Source organism: Telmatherina bonti, assembly GCF_933228915.1.
Source record: "Telmatherina bonti genome assembly, chromosome: 13".
NCBI lineage: Eukaryota > Metazoa > Chordata > Actinopteri > Atheriniformes > Telmatherinidae > Telmatherina > Telmatherina bonti.
The window spans coordinates 19,400,385-19,420,311 of record NC_136611.1 but is presented as its reverse complement, the minus strand read 5'-3'; the positions used below and the strand labels follow the sequence as shown (position 1 = coordinate 19,420,311).

The 19,927-nt window shown below is 38.6% G+C and overlaps 1 protein-coding gene across 1 annotated transcript in view; it reads right to left on the bottom strand.

Moving 5' to 3' along the window:
* Window positions 1-19,927, bottom strand: part of ank1a (ankyrin 1, erythrocytic a) — a gene marked incomplete at its 5' end in the record, with an annotated part of 89,112 nt that overhangs the window by 49,857 nt on the left and 19,328 nt on the right. The window contains one exon of the mRNA XM_079251011.1: window positions 4,102-4,194. Coding sequence (XP_079107137.1) covers window positions 4,102-4,194 — 93 coding nt within the window. The remainder of the gene's footprint in view (window positions 1-4,101; window positions 4,195-19,927) is intronic.

Here is a 19,927-nt window from a genome sequence, read left to right as displayed (position 1 = left end):
ATAATTCGGTCAGTCCAAACCTAACCATGAGTTGCCTGCTCATGTCCTCTTTCTTAAGTTGGTATAAGGCCAACTGAGACAGTATTACAAGGCTTCTGTAGTCTTGTACAAAAGCAGTAAACCTTTAATCTGAGTGCTGTGTAGTTAGTATCAATAGCCCTTGGACAAAAACTGGAGTTACAATATTTGGATATGGCATGGCCTTTCACATGCAAATTGCTTTCTGCCTCCACCAGCCGAAACAAATTACAGCCAACTGGTGGTGGCTGGATATGAATGGACTTCCTAATGTAGTCTGCATCTACAGTTGGCCACAAAGCAGCTGGAATAGAAAAACTCAGATGAAGGAGAATTTATGTGACAGAGCGGAGTGTGACAGTTTGCTTTCTTTCTTCTTCTTCTTCAAATTGAGTCTACCATGCAGCCACACCGTGACGAATGGGGCTTGGTTCCCTGAGCATCTGTCTCCAAGGACTCACTGAGGGGTAATTAGAGCTGTGGGATGATAAGGGATATTCTCCAGCCCCACTAACTATTCAAAGTGGCAAAAGGGATGACGCCTTTACACAAACCCCTGACATTTCACAAATCTGAGTGACGGGAAAGGGTGGTATAGGATTTGATGTACTGTGTTTGTATAAAATAAATGACATCAGCCCTCAGGCAAAGAGCCGTGGTTTGTGTGACCAGTTTAAAAGTTAGGTAAACTTCTATTTTACCAAGTTTCAGAAGGCCAATCTTCATGACGCTACATGATGCGACTTGTGCAGATGTTTGGTTTTCTCCTACCACAGATTTTACCACATTCTCCATAAAATTATCCTGACATTAAAACTACTGGTTTTGTGAGTATGCCCTGCATGTTTCTAACATCTGTGTGTATGGATATAAGAATGTTGAATCACTTAAGCTGTTTGTAGTTCAGTAAAAATACCTTTTGACCGCATTATAAACATGTGATTAATGTCAATCACTTTTATATTAAAGCTGATATTAAACCTAAGTTCATCCAAATAACAAACATGAATGGTCAGTCTGGATGTGGGTCATGAAATGGATCCCATAGTTTAACATAGCTTTGGCATTTCAGTGAAAAGTCCAATAGAAATGCACTCGACATAACATTTATTTGGTCTTCACTCACGGACTTCACACTATGATTTCATTTTTTTTTTTAAATTAACAACTGTGCTAACTAATGTCTTTGTATACAACTCTTCTGGCAAGACTTTAGCTGGCATAATTTATGCTGGTGTATAATATATGCTTGATCAAGAAACCTTGGCATCACTTTTTAACACACAGAATACCCCATCCTGTAATTGTTCAACATGCAAGACAGTCCACTGTACCTAAATAACAATCTCCCATCAGATGAAGAAGATGCAACGAGACTGTAGGCGAGGGATTCTCAAGCCTGGTCCTCGAGGGCTGGTGCCTTACAGGTTTACAAAATTTCCCTTTTCCAACATACCTGATTCAAATCAGTGGGTAGTAAGCAGACTTTTGTAGATCTTGAGCAGAACAAGTGTGAGTCTCATTTAGGCATGTTGCAGCAGACAAACTTTAAAAACCTGCAGGACTCCATATCTCATTTTCTAACACTGACAGCAATCCTTCAATGGGGTTGGGATCAGCTGTTTATAATTGCAACATGTGTGAAACTGTACAGATGGAAAGATAGATACATAATGTGCTTCTTACATTACACTGATTTATTTGACTACTTTTTTTCAAAGCAACTTACACATAAAAAGAATTGAAAAGTAAAGAGGGTGAATGGACTTTTAGTGCAGACATGATGGAATATCATTTAGGGATATTTATGACATCTGCATACTTCTGAGCTCAACTGCAGTCAGCAGAGAAAAAAGTAAATCCACACTTGTGGCTAATAAACATGTTCATTAATGTTCATGTCACATGATACCAGTGATTTTTGTTGTACACTGTGACAGACTTTCAGTCTTATTGATCAAGGAAGTATGTAAAAGTATGTGCTGCTGCATGTTTGTCAAAATGTGCACTCTCAGCTTATTAGTTGGCCTGCAGGGTTTCAACATCACTGTATAGTAACCATATTTAACCCTCATCTAACAGAAAATTAGAAATAAGCAAGCTAACATTTTACAATGTAATGGAAAAATTGTAAAAATTCCCTTCACAGGAAGATTCATGTTTAGATAACTACCCTGCAAGTTGAAAAGTTATGCTAAAAGGGTACCAGACAAAATAAAGTGTTACTCCAAGGGCTCCTGATCAAGCTTCTTATGAAACTGGTTAAAAGCCGGAAAGTTAAATGAATGCAATTAAGACTTTTGATTTGCTTATCAATCTGTTTGTCTGTATGGCACAAACGTGAAGTTTGCCCTTTATGCAAATGAAACACAAACACATTGATCCATATTATATGCTGTTGACCACTTCCTGACTGTGTGTTTTGCATAGATGACTTTATCTGGTTGTGACAGAAATACACATCCTATATTAATAACAGGACATTTGTAGTCCTGACACAGACACACATAAAGAAATAAAGTTATATTTTACACACTCATACAAAAGGTAAAATGAAATTCAAACCAAGGGCAAATGCTCAGTGCAAACGCATTCAAAAGGCATTACCAAGGGAAAGACTCCATATTGTTGTAAGATGCAGCTTTATGGATGATGGTTTACACACTTACTTTCTTTCTATGTGTGTCACCTTCATGGTGTGTTAAATGTGTTCACCTCATCTTCTTAAGCCATCTATTGTTATGACTGTGCTTTTCCAACACAGTGTGCATACTTTAATTTGTCAAATTGAAAAAATAGAGCTTTGGTAAAAGTTAACCCAATGTTGCTCCAGACTGACAGGGAGCAATATGGAGATCAAGAGAAAGAAGTTTAGGAATTTGACATGAGAGCAAGGGGAGAGCTAGAACTGAGGAGAAATCATCAGGGCAAGAGTCGTCTGGAGCAAGTTTTCGAGCAGCCTCATTGCACTGAGATGATCTCTCTTCCACAAAAGTGAGAATGGATTTAAGATCATCTATTAGACAGGTGCAATAAAACCTTTGGAAAACCTATCCCAGACCATTGAAACAGATCAAAACAGACACAGCACATGACAAACACTGTCACAGGAAATACACACAGCCACATTACACAAAACTGGTATATCAAAGGCACAAGCAAAGGCAGGCACAGCCACATGGTTTACAGCACCCACAATTACATGGACACAAACTGACGACACAGACTGAAATACTGTTCAGGGCATTCAAATCATACTTAATGCTCATGTACAGACACAAGCCATGCAAGGAACAAAACAAAGCATGCACACAAACTCACTAATAAAAACACATCAATCTTCCCAACTCAAACACATCCCTCCACAATTCTTCTGTCACTTTCTTTCACACACACAAATGAACAAAATTTGATTTAATCCTAAACATGAACACAAGATGACACAAGCATATTTTATAAAACAGAAGAACCCACAGGAAAAATACTTGGACTTTTTTACTATTGTCGCTATTGTATACTAAGAAATACTTAGTGTATAAACAAACACAGGCCTACAGGTAACTTGTATCAAATCTATGAAAAAAATATCAGAGCTATAATATATTTTGCCCGTGGACTCTTGCCATGTAATATGCTGCTTCTTTAAGAGGAATCACAAACACCAATATAGATATTAATAAAAATACAAGTACACACACGTTATGTGTAACTAAGTTAAACTGAAGGAAAACAAAACAAAACAAAACCAAATGAACAAAAGTAAAATCAGCAAGTTAGTATGATACGTCAAGCAAGTACAGGAACAAAGAAAAAGTTCCAGCCTGATCCCACAACACCTAACTGAATCAGCTCACAGCACAACAGCAACACTAGAAAAGTCAAAGGAACCAGAACTACAATACCAGAAGCAACACACAACAAAAACAAGAGAGATAAAGATAAAACAACAACAACAGCAGAACAACAACAGTGACACAAACTTCAAGTGACAGATAAAGGGTGATCATAAATACTTAATATATATTTATATGAATACATATAAAGAAATAGGAAAAGCCAGAGATACGTGTTGCAGATATTTACTTCATCATCATAGTGCCATACTCCTTGGCCATCCGGCATCTCAGAGCTCACACTACTGTCCTGATCGATTAGCCAGCGATGCACGGCGTGGGCCTAAAAGGACATACGACATAAAGACAGAGCCCAGTTAATCGCAACAGGGAGAAGCAGCGATGGAGAGACAAGAAAAGAGAAGTGAAGGTAGAGGAGGGGGAGGAGAGGACAGCGGCAGAGCAGGCAGAACACAATGGCAAAGAAATTAAAAAGATTCAGGAGAACAGGTGAGCATTAAGCTGAGACACAGAGAGAAAACAAGATGGAGGAGGAAGAGAGCAGGAAGAACCACCCCACCCAGCCCCAACCCACCCCAACTTCCACCCCCTCTCGAAAAGAAAAAAAAGTAAACTAAAAAGATTCATTCCTGTGGGAAACAGGTCAGGTTAGTATGAGTGGAATAAGCATGTTGTATGTCAGGAGGACATAACGATGACGATGACAGTGGATCTAGCTTTTATGGTTTGTGGTTAACAGATGGATCAGCTGTGTCACTATGAAAACCTGTTACTTACACACTGGAGTGGGTCAGGATTCCCCTACAGGATGCTTGTGCAAGTGGCATCTGGACATAAAATGTGGTATACTTACCTTTAATTCTCCCATAGAAATGTGCAATTACATATGTGCTGTACAAAGTACACCATACAGAAAGAGTAGCAAAAACAGATCTCTTTTACACAATAATACATAGGGGAAGAACACACACAGACATAAAGGGAAAGTCTGCTATCTTGGACGTATAATCTGAACCGCAACAAATACACACAACATGTAAAACAGCAGGAATGTTTAACAACCAAAAGTAAAGTCTAGTCAACAACCAGGTGCACAAGTCCACACTTCTCAGTGAATAGAACCATCTTGTAATGCCTCCCCACTGTTACCTGCACCTGCTACCATGGCAACCTGAGTAACTTTTACTTTGCTTGGCTAAAAAATAAGGGAATAGACGAAGAAAGGAAAGAAGAGAGAAAGGAACTTTCCTGAGAATTTAAATGAAATACCAACAAATAAGATGAACAATACTGATCCATATTCTCAGCAGGTTTACTGACCCTAATGCAGTACTTGTGATCACATTCCCACACAGTGATGCACTTGGAATGAGTTTAAAAGTAGCTGGGTGTAAAATCTCCCCGTTACCAAGCTGGTCCTGGGCTGAAATCCGACCTCCTGATGACTATAAGTCCCCCTTTTTTTCCAGTTGTTAGAAATGTTGTTTAGGTTTAGCAGAAATGGGCTTTATTGTTTGCATAAAAACATCATTTTAAAGGCTAGTATACAAGGTCCCTGTATGGAAAACAAAATATGACTTTAGTGCAAGTGGAACATGTTATTTAAAGAAAACAATTTACTGCTCTTAATTACATAAAATTCAACTTGACAGCTTCAACTTTATGTTCTTTTCTTCCAACATCTTCCTCCGGACAAAACAACAGCAAAGTCTCCTCAGGCTCCCTTAGCTGACATTCAGATCAAACACATTACAGCCAGCTATAGTCCCGGTCACCCTGGAACACACACACACACACACACACACACACACACACACACACACACACACACACACACACACACACACACACACACACACGCACATACACAACAGGCTCCATCTGTTACTCTTGACTGTTGTTGTGTCAGCACCAAAAACACCCTAACGCAGCTCCTCTTGTGACGTTTTCGTCCCTTTGCGGCAAAAATACTTGTCAAGATTTGCAAAAAGGTGAAATCTCAGAATCCAGGGATTAATTATCCTGTCATGGCTGCTATGGCCCTTTTACTATTTACTATATGCAGGCAACTTTACAGCATGCAGTTTTTTTTTAAGGTGCAGTGATGCAGGCTGTCATGTCACTGACCAGTTAACATTTCAGCTGTTGATTGAGTGGCATAACTGTAGTTTACAGTCATAACAAGTATAAATGCAATCCTCCAGTCCACACAGAAACAAGTTTACCCATACTTAAAACTGTAAGAATCCATTATATAACTAATATGAAAACTGCCAAAACAAGTTCTGGATGGTATTCTTAGTTATGCGCATTACCTTAACTAAACACAACACAAATTAACTCCGAATCAGAGTCCTAATCCTGTACAAACGTTTATCACATTTTATACTAAGAAACAGTTTCACTGAAAACAATGCAAAGAACATACACACTGATGATTCTCGTCATCTTCCTAAATTTGTGCTGACGTTTAATTTCCTTAAGACAAAGGTCCAGGAAACTCCCATGCACACACAGATGAAGCAGAATTTCCTATTAAGCTTGTGAAGATAAATGCAAGTCAACAGGAAAGTGGACAACACCACACAAAAATAGATGGAGTCACCTGAAGGGTACAGTGAATCAGACGGTGACAGCAGAGGCCAGAGCCTCCGTTAGGACATCTGAAAATAGAAGCTGAGGGAGGAACTACAATGTTTTGATCAGAAAGCACCACACTTTACTGAATCAGTTTCTTTAATCCTCTTTAACTTTCTAAGTTTTCACACATTTTCACTTTTTCAGCTACTTTTCATCTCTTAAGCATATGACGCAGGTTTAGAGGTGTGAAGAGGGATTTGTTTGTGTTAATGTATGTGTGTGTGTTGGTGTGCAGACGTGTGGATGTGATCCACTGGGGCGTCAGCCGTAGTTTGTGGTGAATTACAGAGCGTGTCAGCTTTAAAGAATAATTGGATTAAGTAGCAGACAGCTTGTGATGACAAGGAGAGGGGGGATATTTGAGGGCGAAGATGATGGGGAGGAGGGGAGGAGGCAGACTGAGGCAAAGGGGGGAGAAAGGTGCTGATAAGTGTAACAGGCCATTTGCTGTGGTGCTCTGGGGAGCCACGGGACAGTGAACAGACATGCAGAGAGAGAGCTCTAACGGTTATGCTTTTAGATTAAAGGAATAAAAGAATAACACAATAAGTCTCTCAACAACTAACTAGCAGCCTCTTGCCATTTGGTATTCAACCAGTATGAGTCATGTAAGAAAAAGAACATCAATCACCCCGATTGTCTCTGGAGTAAGGTCCCTTTTGAAGCCGTGGTCTCTCCAAATTTCAGCTTTACCTTTAAAGTGTGACTACAAGCTACACTGAGGATAAAACTGAGGTCAGGAGTCTCAGTTTGCCATCACATCATTCTGACCTATAGAAACCATTCTGTCTTTCATTTTCTTAGTCCAGTTCAGGGTCATGGAAAAGCTGGAGGCAATCATCATGCAAGAGGCAGGGTACGCCATGGACAGTCCATCACAGGGTTTCTATACGAATGGGAAACATAAAAACACTGCAGTTTCCTACACATGCATCCATGTGACACTAAGCTGTTGCATTAGATACATATGACTATTTCATCTTCTGGAGTGAGAGTGAACAAGAAAACAAGTAAAGCCCACAAATCTAGAAATATACCACAGACAAATTAAAGTTAAAGACACTGGTGCTGTATGACTTAGCTGAGTGTATGTATGTAGTATTCATTAGTGTAAACACTGGAATGGCCTTAAGAGCCTCAGCATCACAATATCTGTATGAAAACAGTACAGATGAGCTGTGACTTTTAATATGTACACAAATCTAAAATCTACACATAATACAAAGAACTGAATACCTTCACAGTGATTGATATAAACAGTGATGATGTGTCGGGGATGCATCACTCAGAGGGGTCAAAGCAGAGGAAGAAAATGTCTATGATGTTGTATAGTGGGGGAAATAATAAAGTAATTTAAAAATCGTTTTAAAAAATTATAAAAACAAGAACTGAATACTTTCCTTAAAGCCACACTTTATCAGTCCAGTGTGTCTTATTCCTGCAGTCCATCAGCTTTTCTTTTGACCATCCACTTTCCTGTCCATTACCCTCAAGTGCAGAATGAACATTGAGTAATCAAGTCCTTAATGTCACATGTCAAACTCGCCCAGCGGCTCTCCCTGAAAGGCTGACACAGTGGATAAACTAAATGGACCCTACTAAATTATTCAAGTCATAAAAAAAATAAAATCAAGAGGAGTTGAAGTCTGTCAGAGAGCTTCTGTGAATCCTGCAAGATGTCTTGGAGTTCATTGATGTCACTTTAAGTCCCACAGAAGCAGTTCAGTCAGACTGCGATCTGGACTTGGGCCACCAGGTCCTGTTGCTGCGAAACAAACCCAAATCTTTTGGATCACATTTTGGGTCATCTGATCCTGCCTTAGTTCTTTTCCACTTGTGAATAATGTGATAACAATGTGTAACGGCATCTGAATATTTTAGAAATGAATGATGAGCATCAATAATTACCTCTCCAAGATTATTGTTAACTTCTTTCCTCCTTGTCATTATGTTAGCATACACCTGAAAGCTCTACACCAGGAAAATGAAAACATCTATTCAACATTTATTAGCAGCATCTGATGCCTCACACGGGCTGCACAGTGGCATAGTGGTTAGCACTCTGACCTCACGTCATGAAGGTTGCTGGTTTGATCCTCAGCTGGGGGCGTAGCTCAAACAGTGGTCTTTCTGTGTGGAGTTTGCATGTTCTCCCCGTGTATGCGTGGGTTCTCTCTGGGTACTCCGGCTTCCTCCCACTGTCCAAAGACATGCATGGTAGGTTAATTGGTTGCTCTAAATTGTGAGTGTGACGGTGAGTGGTTGTTTGTCTCTGTGTTGGCCCTGCAATAGACTGGCGACCTGTCCAGGATGTAACCTGACTTTTGCCCAGAGACTGCTGGGATAGGCTCCAGCTTCCCTGCGACGCGTTGATCGGACTAAGAAGTTTGGAGAACGAATGATGCCTAAAGCATTCTTAATTTCTATTTAAGCATTACTTAGATAGAACACTGTTTTTATAATTTGGATTAAATTCTTAGCGTAACAAAATGATGTGATATTTCATGTTATTTATTTAAAGTTGTAATTTCTTAATGTGAAGCTCTTGTGACAAGTTTTTTTTGTTTTGTTTTGTGCTTCTGTCCTGATACATCGCCACAAAAACTCAAACAGGAATTTCCTTTTCCACATGATTGTGCACTGATAATGAAAATTATTATTCATTATCCTGTTATAAACCACCTCTACACATTCTGAATAAAGTACGTTGGACAATGTAAAAGAAACATCAATGTTTGAAACATCTGAAAAATTTTATCTGAACAGGCACAAATCCAAGTATTTACAAAGAGATTTCCAAAGTAGAAGAGTAAAGGTCCACAGTGAGAGTGTGTACAGGAGAACACTTCAGATCAACCTGATTAATAATGCATGTCTGTCAGCGCCTGCACCCAGCAGCCACCAACCTGAGCTCTATCAGCAGAGGAGAGGCTGTTTCTGGAGGCAACAGTCAAGGTGGAGCTGGCAGCTGGGATGAAAGGGAAGCATGTCATAGTCACCTCCACCTTTCACCTCTGCCTCTTTTATTCCCTCTCGCTCTATGTGACATTATACTTAAACTCAGATTCTTATTTTGGGGCACATTGATAAATAAATCTGCTATTGTTAACTCTCATGTTACAGGAACAGGGGCAGGAACAAGACGGTCCACAATGTTGTTCCCTATTTCAAAAACTAGGTCCCTTTTTATTCACTTAAATTGTTTGAGAACGAGTCACAATCAAGGCAGAATTTCATGTTATTTCTGGTCTTCCTAACACCACTGGTGCAGTAGACTGCACACGTGCACATCAAAGCAGCATCTTCATGGATCTGTTTCTTTGAATGCAAGAATATCAACCCATAATCATCCAAGACACATCTGACCCCCAGACCCACCTGCTGAATGTGGTATTCAATAAGTAAAATTTACTACTACAGCTGTGTCTGTCTTTAATAAGTACAACATTGTAAAAAAAAATTAGAAGATTTGTCAGAAGATCTTAGTCAAAGAGGTCCAGTGATTTGGGACCTGATGAAACTAAATGCTATTATTTTAAAATATAAATAAACAGTTCAGGGGCTCTTATAGAGATGTTTTGATTGTGTGAAAACACACTCCTGTACAATCATGGCTTTTCAGGAGTGTGCTAATTACAAGATTAATGGTGGTTTTTCTTTGTCCCAAGTCCCTAATTAAAGAAAAAACATGTTTATATTTAAGGTGATAGGACACGTTTAGACCTCACCTTTGTCCACCTCAAATAAAGTTCAGCCCAGAAGAGGTTAAGGCATATTGGGACCATATTTATACACATATTATCTCATGTATTGAAGAGTTTTAACATGCATTTGTGGAAGCTGTAACAAATCCACAAGGGTTATGGACCAACACAGCTGACTTATCATCCATTCCTTAACTTTGATTGTGAAGTGCTATGAATTTGACTTTTTTAAAGGCTTAGTTTTCCTGTCATTGCCCTGCATCGAGGTGCACTGCACAGTGAGGTGCTCCTGATATTTAATCCACCCCCTCTTGATTCTTCCTGTCCTTCTGTCTGCCTCTGAGTCTGTGGAGGTCAGAGGTCAGATTAACATCACAGCACACAGACAGACAAACTGCTTTGAAGTTTTCTGCAGTGGAGAGAAAGTACACCCCCTTCTGATTTTTAACTGAGTCTGTGGATTTTCTGTCTGCTTCAAAGAACACTTATCAGGCGACCGATAAGACAAGTTGAAGAATTTGTTTTAACAAAATGACTTCCTGAGTTTATTCATGGCTGTAATCATAGTATAGTCAGTCAGTTTTTTTTTTTTTGTTTTTTTTTAACCAGGAACAAGAACATTTCTATGATATATTGTGTTTTTTGTAACTGAATTATGACATGAGCAGAGAATGAGAACATTTTTATATCTGTGCATCCCAAAGACACGTGTTGAACAAATTCAAGCTTTCATAAAGAAAGAAAATGAAAGAAAACACAGAGGTTGACAATATAAGGTAAATCCAGCTTTACATTTTTTAAGTTTTATCATAGACATTTAGAGCACCCAGTGCCCCTCCTCTCCATTTCCCTCTTCTTTCTAATAATAACCGTTGCTCTTCCAACCCAGACTATGTCTATCCAACATTGCATTACCATAATAAAACACATGCATGGCAAAAAGATAAACTCAAAGAGACAGCACAGCCAAAAACCTGGATTTGAGAGGCTTATTTTCATCTTTCTTTCTTGTCCTTTATTCTTTTATGTAGCTCTTTTCTTTTCGCTCAGAGAAATGGAAAGAGACATGCCTTTTCTTCCAGCCTGTGCCTCATTATGGTGCTTTTCAGGTCTGCTCTTTTGTATGGAACCAGCCAAGAGCCATGCACAGACACAGTGGAGCAGCTGGTGGATTACCCAGACTCACGTCAAAACACTGTCAGAATAACCACCTACTACTCAACCAAACCCTCCTCTGCCAATGTTGCATGCTTTAATAAGTGTGGCCAAAGAGCCATGCTAAAACTAAACAAACAGGAATAGCAGCTGTACCACATGTCAGTGAAGACAATGAATCAAGGTTTTTAATCCAGGGCACAGCCATCACAATACTGGACCGAATGTGTTACAGTAAAATAATAATGAACATGTGGTGTGTATCCCACCAAACAGTGCATCATGCCTCAAACTAAACACCACTAAGATTAGCTGTTCAGAGGTGAGGATCTTTTTTTTTTTGGTCACTGAATTATTTGAGGTCATTGTCTGCTTTTGAGGTGTCTCTTTCTGAACATTTAGTATGAATCAATACAAATTTAAACACTACATAGTCAAACAAAGGGTTTAAGGCAATATTTAGAGATAATATTACCCTAATGAAGCTGATCTAGACAAAGTCCAAATAACACAGTGAAAGGACAATAAAAAGAAAGAAAAAAGTGCAATTATTGACTGCTTGGAAAAAAGATACAACAGACAATGATGTTTTCCAGGCAGATACCCCAAATGTTAAGATTCTTTATTATTTCTATATGAACAGATGAGAATGTAAGACTGTATTTGCCAGCATCTAGTGTATATTGCATGTTTCACACAATATTTAATCTTTATGTAGTGGGATCATTGCAGTCTTTTTTGTTCACATACTGTCCCACTAGGAGATGCAGATATTAAATTCCCTGAACTCTTATTTATTTATATGAAATGTTTAAACAAAACTAAACTTTATCCTACTTTAAAAGGGCCTGGACTATTCTCAGGGATGGTCCAGAGAATAGCCACAGCCGAAGCAGATTTGACCCAATATACCTGGAAATATTTATGCTATGGTCGATGCGTGATTGTTCCAAAGTTACTGTTCATCCCATCTAATCATTTAATAAATAAATCCCCTGTAGTGGAAAATTTCTGTTAAATCTTATCAAAAGCAGAACATCGAAAGTCAACACAGAAAGGCCACGGTTTGATCCTCTCCTCTCAAGCCAAGGCTTGAATCAGTGACTTTTTTTGCTGGTAGGATGTGTTACTCACCACCACACCACCCTGCAGGTCCAAGAGGCCAAACATTCAGCTAATAAGGATTTAAACTGCAAGGCAGTAATCTTGCAAAGAATGACGTTTAAGCTTAAAAATTTAACCAATACAACATAGAGGTTCCTTCCTGGTCCTCTCTGCTGTGCTTAAGTTCAGACATCATTTAAAGATTCTTCCCTGAACTGACAAGTCATTTCAACTTGGGCACAGTGGATGCAAATCACATTAAGAGCACTAAGAGGAGCCAGGTGGGGCATTTGTTTTTCAAAGGCTTGCTGGTTCATTTTTACTAAGTGGGTAGACAGACAGATTCAGCAATTTCACCAAAAGTTGTCTTTAACCTCTAAAAATTTGGTTTGATATGAACATGAAATGAAAATAAAACCCATGACTTGGTCTCATATGCTTGTAGAGGAAAATATCTTCATTTTAGAAGTACATTCATGTATGGACTTTCCTTTGTTTTATGAGAGCAGATACTGTAAATGTGAGCATGCCTGTGCTCAGCATTTGGCAGAAAAGAGCAGGTTCTGGTGGTCATCCATCAGAGCTGTACTATCACCCTCTGTTACTCCCTCCTGGGACATAAAGATGGATGACCCCTCTATCACTGCAATGTGTAGTGCTCATTAAGCCCCTTTGCTGGAGTAAGTCACTGTTTTCTTTCACCTGTATGTTATTGTTTATTCACACACACAAGCACAAACAACAGAACTGTAACATATACACATACTAACACACTTGTTCTAAAATAAGCTGCATCTCCAAAGTTCCCATAAATTCTGTTTTGACTCACCACTTGGAAAGCGCTCTTACCCACCGTTGTATTGTACAATCTGTCAGACTCAAGTAGAGAAATAATGACCTGGAGCTCCCACGCAGCAACCAAAACCTGTATTTACATGTGCAGACGTGAGAAGTCAAACCCATTTCAAGGGATTTGAAACTGTTAAACAGTCTTACAGCTGTTACTAAAATTCCAGCAAACTACAGTGGATGTGCAATAAAGTCCCACAGATGTCGCTAGCAATACGTGGAAGACAAATGTTTATGGCAAGCATATGTGATTGGATTCACTCATTGAAAACTGAATGTGAAGAGGAATATTCTCTGGAAGGAAGATGAGAAAAACAGCAGTCTGTGATGTTAAGAGACAAAGCACTGTGCCTTTCAAATTCATTGAAAAACAGATTTGTCTTCCTCACGTTTCTAAAGACAAAAGCCACCAAAAGCCTAGAAAAAAGGCTTTTCTTTCAGGATAATGTGATAAGAAGAGGAAATTACACAAGAAAAGCTTTCTGACACCTTCAAATACAAAGAAAAAGGTTTTCTCTTTTTTTTCCTAAAACCATTTGTTAATACATTTTTACTTGATAAATGAAGAGCTGGTGATGGTGAACCCAGTGATTACACTGAAGGCCACTCTTCTAGTGTTTATAGAAGCTACATGTATGACTAGCAGCAGTTTTGTACCACAGGACAAAATAGAAGACCGGCACGTGAAAAAACATTTCATAATCAACAGCATTGTTCTGTTTTTTAAGCAAAAAATGAAAAATGGTTTAGCTTTATATTATAGTTTATTTGACATAAGAGCTGAATAAGAGCAAACTGTATTATCCAGTCATGTCCAGTCCAAAGGGGGGCATAACTATGCATTACATGTTGAACTGGACTAATGGTATAGAGAATGAATGAATAAAGTACTAAATCTTAAAAGTTGCATTTTTGTGTATGCCGAGTGTGCATTACACTGAGCACACACATAAAAGCTTTGCCAAGTAACTAGTACAAGAATAAAAAAGTGGCAACATACACCATCCTGTCCAAATAGGGTGTACATATAGACAACGTTTACAAAGAATGTTTTTCAATGTGTATTTTTTTTGTTGTTTGAAAATAACTTTAAAATCAGGTGCGGAAAAAAAAAATAGATTAAATTCAGATTTTTCTTTACAGCAAATCTGCTCCGATATAACCAGTTATTGTCTGAAGAGTTGATATCATGAACAGTAACCTCAAAACCTGACACAGAAAGACTACCGAGTTGTGATTAGATTTGACTATAATTCATCATCTGAACAGTGTGTAATCGATCATAAATAATTCATATAAATCCAGCACAGTTTACTCAGTTTAAGGAGGTAGGTGTTACACATTTTTCAAAGACAACTTCTATTTGCACCTCTTCACAAAACAGTGACTTTTCTATTATAGAATAAGTAATGGCCACCTTGAGCCTGCATGCCTCTGGCCAGGAAAGAGACTCAGATGAGATGTTTGTGACAGCGAGTTACAGATTTTTGTTCTGCTGCCACAGGGGAGCTGAGCTCTCTGGCAGGAACACATGGTAGTGCTGAGTGGGAGAATAACACTTGAAACTGTGGGTTTAGTCTGGGTACAGCTGTGAGTCCTTTGACAATCCAAACATGTTGTTTGTGTTCTGGTAGCCTTCTTACAACACATCCATCAGCTTCTCACACAGTTGTACATTACTTCAATGAATGTATGTGTAGATGTACACATTTAGACTTAGGAAGCGATGCAGAAATAATGTTGTGGTTCTGAAGCAACTGGACAAAAGGAGTTTATTACAAAGACTATTTTAGCTTTAAAACTGCAAACTTGTTCTCTGGAAAACACTAAGATCATTTCTTAAAATCTATTTTATCTCAATTTTTATTCAGCACACTATTCTTCAGCATTTGTGCATCTATCTGCAGTATTGACAAACACAACATACTGTACTTACTTGCTCACATTCACACACACACACACATACACACACATACACACACAGAGCTGTTGAAAAGCCATTTACTGCGAGTACATGAGGAGAGCATGTTGAGCTCCTCATTGCAGCTCTTTCCTGATTCTGTAGTCAGCACTAACGGCACGTGGCTTAAACCTACACCCATGTGCACACTAGCACAGGTTTTTAAGACGCACATTCAGGCATTTTCACACACCCTTGGACATAACTTTAAATTCACCCTTTATAAATGCAGCGATGTGCATGCCTGCAGAAATGACCTGCACATACAAAAAGTGCACCATGGAAAGTAATGGAGTGGTAGCTCAATGATTCTAAAAATAGCACCCCAATGGCACCCCCACTGTCATCATAATTCCTTTCATCGTCCTTATCAGCAGTGTGGGGCTCATTCAGCTGGTGGACAGTGAAGCTGCTTTCATGGAGCTTTCCTCGTCTCCCCATCGGCACCAGTGCAACGTCACTATACCATCTTTTTGGCTCCTGTCCTCTTTTCTCTGATATTTCTATCGCACATCCCTAAGTCCCTTCCCTTCTCTTCCCCCCTAATCTTCTTTCTCTCTTTGCCTTTTTAGCTAGATGCACTGACAAGTGGCACGCAGCACGATACAAAGAAAAAAAGATGAAGGAAACGTAGAGGTTGCATCCCAAAGGGCAATCTTTACCTCAGCGCAGTAAAACCACTTAAACAGAAAATGTAAAGACACCAACCTTAACCAGCAACACATGACAAACTGTGTAAAGAAAAAAAAAGGAATTAAATTTAAGATTGGAGAAAAAAAAACAACAGATTTAATCTGTAAAACTCTGCTGTAAAACAGTGTGTATTTTAACTTCTGTTTTCTCAAAATGAAGAAATACTCCTCAACTTGCAATACTGTTACATTAAAAAATATGTTACAAGCTCATTTGTATTTATTTCCTTTGATCAAATCATTGATTGACCCACTTATGATCATCAGATGTTGTATGGGTGTAAAAACAGTCGGAAAACTAAGATCTCACATAGAGCAAGTATGAATTTTAGGAGCAAACATGCACTCTTGTACTCTAGCAGTCAATAACTGCTGCATTTATTCTGATTAATTACTATTATTTTTGGTGAAGAAAGTTTATCTGCTGTTTGCCTGGAACACCTGGTCCTGGTGCAAGTTTCTACAACATGGCTGCTCTTTAGCCTTCTCTCTTGCCCTCTACTCCCTTCAGCAGGCAGCCCTGTTCTGATGTTGATTTACTTTATATTTGTTGCTTTCGCATCATACAAGTCTAAATACATCATTTTTATTACCATTATTATCTATACCACTGATCCACTTTTTTTTTTACACACCATCTGACATCAGTTACGAATTTTTGTATAATTTGTGGCTTCTTTACATAAAATAAGTTACCTGGCAACTGAAATCTGCAAGTTTTTCCTTTACATTAGTTACTGGATTATAGGTCAGTTTTGACATAGAGGAAAAGATTCTACAGATTATGCTGTGTCCCAATGTGGCGGAGTCGGTAAAGGTGCTTTCCTGTGTAAAAAGTGCTTTGATAGATTAAGAATCTAGAAAAAAAGCTGTCTAAATGCAGTCTATTTAACATCTGCCATTCACATTATAGAGGAGAAATGCAGAAAATGTTCTCCAATAAGGATCAGGAGCTAAGAAATATTACAGTAAATAAGATTGCTTTATAAAACTGACTAAAATAAATAAAAGAAATGGCTGCATTTTAATTTTCTTTCAAATCGCCATTTCATTGAAGAAGAAACTGTTTCTTCTTGAAGCCTGAGACAAAAGTCGATTCACATATGCAGCAAAAAAGCCGAGAAGAATTTGGACAGTTTGGTCTGGTCCGGCTTCCTTTACAAAAGCGCTTCACAGCAGGAGATTTTATTTTGGATAAGAGTTCTGAGAAATGAGAGGAAATTACTCGAGTTGAGTGTTTGATGGCTGTGTTTTCTTTAATATATGCAGAAAATAGCAAGTGAGGCACATGATGACTGTTGTGTTGATATTACGGCTGTGAGTATCGAAGTGCACACACAATAGTTGGAGCAAGTCGAAAAGCAATAAACAAGTAAGAAGTAGCAGCTTGCACATTTAGTCAACTTGGTAAGTTCACACTGTCTGACCTGCTGTTGTTTTTTTCAGAGGTTGTAAAAGAGAGGGGGGTGGAAAATAGTCACAAGTGGTTCATGGAAAGTATTAGTGTTCTTGCTTTGAAACATCTCTAGACAATTTCAGGACACCAGTGCATGTGTGAAAACAGCTTGAAATACTTTGACATGATGTGGGATTTGCAGTTACAGCCACAACCTACAGTGTGACAAGAAGCTATGCAGAAGATACAAGAAAAAAAAAACTTCTTCTTATGTGTACTAGAACCCTGACAGTGTCTGGATAATCCTGCAGAACTCTGACTGGAGTTGCCAGGAGACTGTCTATGACTATAGGAGTTGTTTTCTGGAGAAAACAAAGACATGATACACTATGTTGCAAAAACTGTAACAAACAGAATGTCAAGGATGCGGGACAAACTATCCATCCATCCATTTTCTTTCGCCTGTTCCAATTAAGGGCCACCGGGAAGCTGGAGCCTATTCCAGCAACAACTGGGTGAGAGGCAGAGTACACACTAGACAGGTGGCCAGGTGGACAAACAGCTTACCTGTAATCATTACTGTGTGGCACTGATGTCTGTCATAAGATCAATCTAACAGCAGTAGTGACAAAGGAATAAAGAACAAATACAAACAAGTGAAAAGAAAAGTGTTCATCATGATGCTGAGTGACAACATGAACGTTCAAGACATTTAAAATGCCAAAGTATTGTGTATATGTAAATTATTTCTGTTCTTACATAAAACTCTTTTTGGCAATGTCTGGAAATGTTCAAGGCACTGGGCTTGTGTGAAAAATTACATATTTTACTTTTCATAAGGAAGCTCGCTAGTTAAAAGTTGATATTGTGTGTATAAGAAAGGAAAGAAATTAAATAAGTTTTAGACACTGCAATTTCCTCAGATGCAGAGAGGGGACTTGGAGTGAAAGCGTTCTACAAGTAGGTTAACACACCTAATGTTGACAAATGATCTGACAAAAAATGAACTGGCTGACAGTGCTCTTCTGAAGAAGTTCACTTCCACTAAGATGAAGAGCATCAATTTTATTTTTTTTTAGAAAGACAGTCATGACAGTCTGAGGGTGGTCAAGGTGGATTATATCATCTGGAAAACCATATCATGAGAACTAACCCCTGGTACCTTTACTCGGCAGAAAATGCCATTGCTCTTTGGGGTCTGAAAATCCTGTATATAACGATTCAAAAGAAAACATTGTTTAAGTTTATCTAGATTTACAAAGAATAGATTTATCCCTTCAACATATATTTGAGATCCCCTTTTTTAGAGGCTAGAAAACAGTTAATCAGAATGATGATCACAGTCCTTGCCCCTAAACCCTGCACACATTCACCCCCACTGTTACTTTATATTTAAATGAACTTCCCTCTTACAATAGTCTGAGTGGACATATTCCCCACTGCTGCACACCTGTGGCCTGAGAAAAACACACTTCTGTTCTCACAAAGCCTGTATTCTCCCTTCAAATAAGACACATAGCAACCACAGAGAAGTCCCCGACCCTCAACTAAGCCTTCTGAAACAGGAAAGGAGCACTTCAGTGGAGATTTGATCCACAATAGTGGTTCAAGGGGGTTGTTAAAGCAGAGAACACAAGAAGGGGCACACAAGGTTCAGTTCAAGGACTAAAAAGAAAGAAAAGCAGAAGAGAGCAAAAAAACAATGTGAGCATCTTGAAAACAGAAGAGCTGGACAGAATAGAGGGAAAAAGTGCAAAAGAGAAGAGAGCAGCAGGATTTGGATGTGATGAGAGTAAACATTTTAAGTGAAGCTGTATATGGTGAGAGGGGTTAAGAGAGAAGATAAAGCAGGGACCAAAAAGGTGATACACTGCTGGCTCTACTGAAGGAGGATGTTTCTACTGAGAGGCTCTGTATGTGGGAAAATACTTTGAAGAACTGAAAATGAATTATCATCAGTAAGAGGTTGGCTGCAGAGAACAAATATTTACCTTCGCCAAAAAGGTTATTCTTTGTTTGCATTTATCTGTCTTTCTGTCTGTCGGTTTATTTGTTAGAAACTCTATTTTAGGCATCTTTTGACGCAAAACTGTTAGATGAATGTAATTGAAGGTTAAAAAAGGTGTGAAAATACCATGGTTTGTGCATTTTAGTAATTTTTGCATGTACATTTGTGTGTGTGTGTGTGTGTGTGTGTGTGTGTGTGTGTGTGTGTGTGTGTGTGTGTGTGTGTGTGTGTGTGTGTAACTTCTAGATATTTGTTTGTATATTTGAACATACATTTGTAAATACCCAAGGTTAAACACAAAACGGTGCATACAATTTACAAACCATGTGTTATACTTAACATAAAACTGTTTACACAGCTTGCACATCATGTACTACACCCACACAATGAGTCTGGGTCCAGTTTCTCTACTGTACAATCAGAAACAATAAATTAAAATAGTTTCGCTCTAAGGCAGCACATTGGTTGCAGTTTTGAATAAATAGAGCATGAAAGAAGGTTAAATGTTCCAAGCTAGATGCCCACCACCTTTTCACAAACACAAGTT